Source organism: Bidens hawaiensis, unplaced genomic scaffold (assembly GCF_021521415.1).
Source record: "Bidens hawaiensis isolate Kalapana, Puna unplaced genomic scaffold, B.hawaiensis_p1.1 tig00001035_1, whole genome shotgun sequence".
In the NCBI taxonomy this organism is placed as follows: Eukaryota; Viridiplantae; Streptophyta; class Magnoliopsida; order Asterales; family Asteraceae; genus Bidens; species Bidens hawaiensis.
Window position 1 is genome coordinate 4,786,951 of NW_027491061.1, and position 9,154 is coordinate 4,796,104.

The 9,154-nt window shown below is 33.8% G+C and overlaps 1 protein-coding gene across 1 annotated transcript; it reads right to left on the bottom strand.

Annotated features, from left to right (window-relative positions):
* Positions 1 to 426: 426 nt before the first annotated feature.
* LOC143556410 (cytokinin hydroxylase-like) lies at positions 427 to 4,108 on the bottom strand. Its single transcript, XM_077045739.1, has 5 exons — positions 3,548 to 4,108; positions 3,100 to 3,326; positions 2,388 to 2,629; positions 1,713 to 2,094; positions 427 to 888 (listed from the first exon to the last, which is right to left on the bottom strand). The coding sequence occupies exons 1-5, from the start codon at positions 3,834 to 3,836 to the stop codon at positions 466 to 468; spliced, it is 1,563 nt and encodes a 520-aa protein (XP_076901854.1). The 5' UTR covers positions 3,837 to 4,108; the 3' UTR covers positions 427 to 465.
* Between the last annotated feature and the right edge of the window lie 5,046 nt (positions 4,109 to 9,154).

A 9,154-nucleotide genomic window follows, 5' to 3' on the forward strand; every position in this document is an offset into this window, starting at 1 on the left:
TTGAAATAGTGTTTTTATTTTTTACGTTTCGACTAAGTTATTTTTTATATGTTGTACATTTTAATTTATTACTTTTGTGCATGTGAAGAGGTTGAAACACACGCGTGTTATTCAATTTTTATCACTACTTTCTGTTCGATTTAATAGCCCCACCACAAAACACAAGACTTAAATACTAGTTTAAATTGTTTAGAAAATAATACTAATAATATTAATCATGGAAAGTTATGATAACAACAATAGATAGTGTTTATAATTATAAAAATAAAAGACAAAAGTTGTAATGCTTTTCCTCTAATATTATTAGCATATCTTGTGATAATTAATCATTACAAGCATTGTTCCGTCTCTCACTCATCCATGCTTTCCCACTCTTTAAAATACTTATTATATATGTTTAATTCTCAAAAAGACTAACCCAAAAAGCCAAAATTGATAATTCTAATTAAAAAGCTTAGAGCATACTCATTCCTCTAAGGGGCTCAAACAAACTTGAACCCCATACTTGGGTTTTATAGTTAGCACGATTACTGGTGCGTGTCTATAACTGTCTGATATCGTAAACTTGAACTTGCATATTAACATTGACAAAATGATCTTAGCTTCCATAAGAGCGAAAGACTGGCCAACACAATTACGAGGACCTGCCGCAAACGGCATAAAATGACGTCCTTGAGAGAATGACTGACCCGCAAACCGATTTGGGTTAAATTTATTTACGTCTTCACCCCATATCCCCTTGTTGTGATGTATGGCTAGCACCGGGATCCATATCGATAACCCTTTAGGAATATGGAGGTCGCCGAGTTTTATATCTTCAAATGCCATTCTAGGAAGCACAGTTGCAGGAGGATATAATCTTAAAGATTCTTTGATTACCATGTTCAACTGCATAATCAACACTTAACGTTATATGTATATAAAATCAGTGGTAACACAATAAAACTTATGTGTTTTCTATTTAATTAAATTAAAATAAAATTTAATTTATTTAATGTCGATTAAGTATGGCTACTTGACCAGTAGGGTGAATGATTTTAAGCATTATTTGAATTTATATAAATAAAAAATAAATGTAGATAACCAGACAAACATGCATATTTTTGGCATATTTAACCCAACAATGATCAGTAAGATGATCAAGATTAACCCAACAATGACCCAACAAGGATTCTGAATTGTGATCCAGTAAGATGATCAAGATGATCAAGATTAACCCAACAATAAAAATTTTCTCTCTTATACACACTTTTAAAAATATTTAAATCCGATAGTTTTCAGTGATATAACACATTTAATCATTGGATGTTTTCACGTGATCGTAATAATTTTTATAAAGTGTGTGAAAGTAAAAACATATATTATATGATTTAGAAATGGAGTTAAAGTGTGTGGGAGGTATCATTAAGAAAAAAAACTGTTATTAAGTTCATTTGTTAAACTTTATTAAACATGTGTTCAGTTATATGTAAGTTTACTTATTTGATACGAAATTAATTAATGTGTATTAATTAGTTATTAACTGATATCTCCTACGCAAGTTACGATTTGAGGATTAAACTATAAAACTAATGTGTACATTATTAAAACTTTGCTTTTAATTAAAAAATAAAAATTTTCTCTCTTATACAAAATTTAGGTAATGCTAGTTAATATGTTACATTTAATGTTTGGATTACAGTGATTAGTTTAGAATACAATTCAAAGCATACCAGGGAGAGCTTGGAGAGATCCTCTACCGAGGGTGAACGGCCATTACAGACGTCTCTAACCTCAGCTCGAACCTTGTCTTGCCATGATGGGTTGCTAGCTAGTAACATGATGGTCCATGTGAGTAACAATGCAGTGGTGTCATGTCCAGCAAAGAAGAAGGTTTTGCATTCATCCATTATTACTTGCATATTTAAGTTGAATCTATCCCCTTGTCTTTTCTTCTGCATTTCATTCAGCAACATCCCAAGTAAATCATTTCCGTAAGAATTACTGCGACCGATCTCTACGCAATCCTTTCGGCTTTGTATGATCTCCATCAACAAGCGCTCAACCTCAATTTTTAACGATTTGATCTCTCTATTATATTTACTCGGAAAAAACCTACATTATTAAAGTATAAATGTATTAGTTTCTCGATACATTTTTATTGGGGTCTAAAGCGAATTTTAAATTTGAGTTAATATTTTTGTAAACATCCAATTTTGCTAGCCACGATTTTGGTATACGATTTCGAAAAGACCGACAATCAAACATAATATAGCTAGAACGAGTTTTAGCGAAAAGAAAACCCATCCAAATATATTATTTCTTTCCTTTCCTTGTTAAAGTTTTAAACAAAGAAAATCTTTATAAAAAAGAATAAATAACAAAAAAAAAAGAGTGAAGGTTTTTACCGGCTTCCAGGAAGGCATAAGTGACGGCTGGCCTGAGAACATAATTGTTGTAAAACGGTTAACAAATGAAATATTTGTTTCCCCTTTTCGTAGCTACTATCGAATTCGGTTCGAGAAATGATGTCCGCGGTCAGCCGAGCCATGTACTCCCCAATCTCAAACTCCACACGCCCATTTGACACTTCTGCGTTCATTGATTGAATCATTCCCTTGGTGCATTCCACCATGTAACCAGCATAACTCTTCATTAAATAATTAAGCACAACTAATATCAGACTTGATAATTTGTCATAACTCTTCATTAAATATTTATAAATAAAAGAAAACAATACTTTTATATATTTATATATATATATATATGCATGAAGGGGAGGGTTATTTTGATAACCATGGTGAGTTTTAAGAACTTTAAGAATTCAATTCTGAACCACACATTTAATTAAATGATATGAAATATGTGGCTGAGATTAAATATAATTAAAAAATATAGCAGGAGAGAGAATAAGTATTTTTGATAATTACACAAGTTTAAACGTTAGTTACACATGTGTAAAAATTCGATTCGGTGTCTAAAAAATACCATAATTTTTTGTACATCACGTACACTTACGTATTACACATGTGTAAAAAATATTTGTTACGTTGAGTTCTTTCGAGTTCTTAAAACTCAAAGTGGTTCTCAAAATAAATCAATCCTATATATATATTAAACCTTGAGTTTATCTTTAATGAATGCAGGTGCAACTATGTGACGTTGGTGGTACCAATCTTGGCCATTTGCCATTAATAGCCCGCGGCCGATGAAGTGCTTAGAGCCTTGCTGTTGTAGCCATGATTTGCCTGAAGTAGTGCTGTGCTTTACTAAAAGCTCTTTGATTTGTTCTGTGTCCGTCAAGCACATCCGAGGCTCCGTACCATTCCAATATATAAATCTTTTACCTACTTAATCATAATAAGATTACTTATTTTTAATAACATAAATACATATATACCTATAAAATCATTGCCGAAAGTGATCATATTGTAAGGATATTGGTTTTGACAAAAGAATATTTGCATATATAGTAAACTTTCGTTTACTTTTATGCATATAACAAAAAGATGTGTATATTCAATTGAATCTGAATCAAATACCACAAAATTAGGTTATATGTGGGTACCGTAAATTTTGGACCAGAGGACGAAGTGAGGTAAGAGGCGAGGTACAACATCATGATCAACGGTGGGCATGTCGTATGAGGTTGATTTGGAGACAAGGTAGGCGATATCCAAGAGGTTACCGATAAGGAACCTCGGTTTGGGGCCACGGACTCCTTGCCTAGACATGATGTTCTTGATGCGTATGGGTGTAAGCAAGTAACAATCCAGAGTTTGATAGGCAACCTTGATGAAAAGATAGAGAATTAATGCAAGTAAACAAGCCCCGAAATAAACACCCATTGCGATCATCAATTTTATATTTTGAGAGAGAGAGAGAGAGAGAGAGAGAGAGAGAGAATAGATTGAGAATAACAGGGGGGCCAAGGAAAGCAATTTATAGTGGTGAGGCACTCAAGGAAGTCGTGACTGAATCCTTTCAAAAAAGGCAAAGATGTTACTTTTGTGATTTGAAAATATTAAATACCTTTATTTTAATTAACATTAGTGTTTTCTTTTCTTATTCGGAATGCATTAACTTAGAATGATATCAATAACATATACATGGATATAAACATTAAATAAATTCACTTAAAGATATATAGATATGGTAAAAAACTATGTAGCATTAAATAAATTTTCTTTGTCATTAAATAATATAATTAACTAATGAGTAAATGCCATTTTTTTTCTTTGGGTTTTATAACTATCCAACTTTACTCCAAAAAAAACAACTTTTTTCTTTTTGTTTTTTTTCATTTTGGTGTTTTAGATTTTTGAATCTTATCTGTAATTTCTACTTTTGATAATAATAAATAAAAGAATTTTAGTTACTTAATGGTGTGTTATTATTGTTAAGTTAAATAATAATAATAAAGTGTGAACTTAGAAAATAAAAGATGAAACAAAGGATGATGATAGCTCTTAGTGTCCATGGCTTTGGGGTATTTAAACACACTTAAACCCCCTTAAAACCCTAAACCCTTATTTCCACATTTGTATCCGCACACTTAAAAACACACACACACACATACATTTGTATCCGGATCCAAATCCGAGCTATAAGAGGGTAGATTCGTATTCAAGCATCATAAAACAAATAGAGAAACACCAAGATTCACGTGTGGAATCATGTCCGAAGCTTAACCAAACTATAAGAGGTACGTTTGTAGTTTAAAGGTCATGCTTGTGTCAGTTTGTCGAACACTTTAGTATAGGATGATGAATCGGACCTCATATTGTTAGAAAAACAAAAACTTGGTAATAAACGACTTAACGAGTGTCATACGGGAAGAACGGGTAACGTTCGAGCCGTATTAAAGCAAGAAAAAGAAGTTGTAATGGCCCAGAACTCGATTCATCTTTAGAATGAGCATAACAGGATGTAAGAAACTGATCAGAATGGAAAGGCATGGAAAACCATATTCGAATCGATTTACTGAGAAACTCGATTCATTTGGAGGAAAAACGAATCGAATCGGAATGAAATGAATTAAATCGAATCGAATAGAAATGAAACGAATCAAAACGAAATGAAACTCGACTCGATTCGTTTAAAGATGCATTTTCTGATGAACTTTTAATAAAGTCTGGACCCTGCTAGTAGTTGCCACCCCTAGGATCCTGCTACCATGGGCGCTTCACCTGGACCCCTATTCGTTAGGGGTTTCACTTACTTAGAATATGATGTAGTTAAGGGTAGTTAATTGAGCCGGGCATAGCTAAGGAGTGATATTACAGTTAACTCAGAAAAAAACAAGACTCTGATGAGTTTCTAGCCCTATTCCTTTATGCATATTCCTATGTGCTTAGTTAATACACTTACCTAAGTTGATAAATGTATGATATATGAATGTCTATGAATGTTAATTGAGTTATATAGAAACAGGTTGAGAGTATGTATGTAGATGTATATGAATATATATATATATATATATTTATATATATATATATATATATATATACATATATATAACTAAATGTATGCATGGTTGTATGGTAAAGAAGGTATGATTTGTATGGTTGAATGGTAAAGGGTTGTAGACCCTAATAATATATGCGAAGTTTAATAAGAGAGTCTGATTGAGCTTAACACGAATCAATTCATATTGATATACGTTATAGGATTTAGTTCTTTATATGTAGTAGGTGATAGATTTGGTAGATTGAACCAAAGCATCTCAAAAAGAGTCCGTGTTATGGCGTCGTCACAAGGGTCTTATCAATGTTCGGAAGATGAACTACCTTATTCATAATAAAATGGTTGAAGGAGTAAATGTTAAGGGTTTTCATTTGAGTTTTGATTGTTTGAGTTGCAAGAAGTGTAAACAAAAGAAGAAGTCGCATCCGACAAAATCTCTCAATTCCATCAACTTACCTTTCTAGAGGGTACATATGGATTTATTTTCTCCTGTGAATGTTAAAAGTACGTATCACCGGGGAACTTTATTTTATGGTGGTAACTGATGATTACTCACGCTTTTCATGGGTAATGTTTCTTGAATCAAAAGATAAGACCTTTGACAACTTGATGATTTTTTTCAAAAAACTTGAGATGTTTTATAATTTACCAATCCGAAGGATTCTAAGCTACAATGGTACCTAGTTCAGAAACAACCGTATGTTTCAATATTGAAATGAGAGGGGTATTCTTCATGAGTTTAGAGCTCTATATATACCAAAACAAAATGGAATTGTTGAACGAAAGAATCATACTCTGATTAAAACAACTAGGGCGATGTTGGCAGATTCGAAATTACCTTTAAGTTTCTGGTCTGAAGCTGTTGCCTCAGCTTATTACACTCTTAACAATGTTCTAATAGTAAAGAAGTATGGTAAAACCTATTTTGAGCTACTTAATAGACGTAAGCCTAATTTGAAGTAGCTTGAGCCGTTCGGATCTCGATGTATAGTTTTGAATCCTGATGGAAAATTCGCTGCGAAGTCTGTGGAAGGTTTCTTTATGGGTTATGCTAGTCCTTTAAGAAGAGTATTTTTACATAGCATCAACCGTATTGTGCAAGTACAACATGTGGAACTATCAAAGATATGCTACTCCTATTCAAAGAAAAGGCGATTCTTGGATGTTTGATTATGAAAGCTTGTGGAGCTGTTTCTCATTTCTTGAAAGAGGAAATCAATGATGAAATGGCCACACTGTTCTTCCAACAATATTTGAGTAATGGATCTTGTAAAATTTCAGCATAAGATTTTCCAATATTTAATGGATATCCGATTCTTGATGTTGACGACCATGTTGATCATACTCCAGCTACACCTTCTTTTGACGATGATGGTGAAGATCACAATATCGTGATTGTGTCATTGATTCAACAAACACACGATCCTATTATTTATGATGCTGTTGCTAGTGATCCTGTGCTTCTGATAAGTTGAATAATGATGAAAATATCATGAATCTTCCTAATAATGTGATAATTCCTGATGAAGTTATGCCTCGAACTTTATCATATCATCCAGAAGAGAATATTATTAGGGATTTGAATGCTGGAGTATGCACTCGAGGTCAAATTGATCAAATTCTAAGTTGTTATTATTCTCAAGTTGCTCCTCTTTAGAACCGTTTCTCGTTCAAATGTTTCATTTTGCAAATTGAGCCGAAGACATATAAACAAGCAATAACTGAAGAGAGTTGGTTCAATGCAATGCAAGAAGAATTATTTCATTTAAAAAGCTTGGAGTGTGGAAACTTGTTGATCTACCGGATAACAAACGATGCATTAATACTAAGTGGATTTTAAAGTGTAAAAAGGACGAAAATGGTATAATTGTCAGAAACACGGCTCGATTAGTGGTTCTTGATTATAATCAAAGGGAAGGAAACGATTTTAACGAATTCTATGCTCCCGTGGCTGGACTTGAAGAAATTAGAATTTTCTTAGCCTTTGCATCTTGACAAGGATTCAAGGTCTACCAGTTGGATGTTAAGTCTACTTTCCTGAACGGTAAATTGGGAGAAGAAGTATTTGTAGGACAACCACAGGGGTTTGTCGATCCTATTCACAAAGACAAGGTGTACCTGCTCGACAAATCTCTTTATGGTCTGCATCAAGCCCCGAGAGCTTGGTATGACACATTGTCTCAACATTTGTTAGACAATAGTTTTGTTCGTGGCACCGTTGATTGTACACTCTTGATGACCGTCGTTCGAGTCATGCAAAACCTAAATAACCTAAGTAGATAGGGTAAATAAGGTATCGTATCCACCAGGAGTATGTGGTCAATGCAATTCGTGTAAACAAGTTTAATGTTATGAAGTAACAGATTTTAGTGCTGATCACACAACCAATAATTTGAATTTAGAATTAAGCAAACAAATGAGTAAACACGTTTCAATCAATTAACAAAAGCAAATCACACCCAGGACTTCAAGTAAGCAACCTACAGTGATCTCATGCAACTTAACAGATTAATTATTAATGGTTCACTACAGACTGGTCAATCAGACAAAACCTTAGACATCAACAATCGCTTTACACACGGCACTTGTTATCAAAGGGTCCCTGCCAGTGTGACTCAGTTAAGAGAAATTATATGTTTTATCATATTCAATCTAATCAAATAGTCATATGATCAATTATTATAGCAACTGGTAACGAATCGTTCAGATCAACGTAAACCTTTATCGATTGAACACACAGAAATACCAAACATCAATAATCATATATCAAGCAAAAACAATTATACATAGGTGTTCTTAGTAACATGAGAAAACTAAAAGACTTACAAACTATGCATTCCCTAGTGAGATTCTAGGAGATTAATCGAGCCTCGACATCGTGAGATCTTCAATATTGATGATATGGAGTATGTAGGTGATCTTGATACAAGCTGGAATGATGGAATCGCCACCTGGAAGCTCTGGAAATCGCCTTTTTTGATTAAATATGAGTTCGGGTCGTGTTTGATGAAAAATATGTTTAAACCCTAGCTGCCCGTCTGCACGCCGCATCACGATACGCGATGGGGTCTTCATTGGTCCATCGCGTATCGCAATGGTCCTCTTGGGTTTTAATCACGTTCAGATCAAATGTTTCTTCTGGTTCAGGAAGTTCGTCTTCGACAAATCAATACTCATCACCTCCAAACGTCAACATGAAAGAAGCTGAACAAAATTTTTCCTTCTTATCAGCTTTTATGACTTCTTACGAAAACTTGGTGAGTAGCAAAATTGCCACTAGTGATCTGACCGATGAAGACTATGATCAGACTGATCCAGACGACTTAGAAATCATGAATTTAAAGTGGAACATGGCAATGATTGTTCGTAAGGTGAAAAGATTCATGCAAAGAACCAGAAAAGATCTTCCGCCCTGAAAAAGAAGTTGGGATTTGACAAGTTGATGGTGAAATGTTATAATTGTCAAGAATTCGAACATTTTGCAAAAGAATATGACAAACCTAAAAAGGAGTATAATGGTCCTCGTGGTCAAAGTTCAAACTCTTCATCACCACGAGGTAATGATGCTGAGAAGAAACCATCAAGTTTTGGGTCACAAGTAATGTTAGCTAATGGAGATGATTGGTCATAACGACTACTGTGCAACGATACTCAAGCTAATCTGGCTTTGTTCGGGTTGACTCAAGATTTTCATGATGCTAGTGGAAGT

Coding starts and splice junctions, on each gene's coding strand:
- LOC143556410 (XM_077045739.1), bottom strand. CDS start 3,836: ATGATCGCAATGGGTGTTTATTTCGGGGCTTGTTTACTTGCATTAATT. Junction 2,630..3,099: donor TCATTAAAGATAAACTCAAG/GTTTAATATATA, acceptor TATTTAATGAAG/AGTTATGCTGGTTACATGGT. Junction 2,095..2,387: donor TTATGCCTTCCTGGAAGCCG/GTAAAAACCTTC, acceptor TTAATAATGTAG/GTTTTTTCCGAGTAAATATA.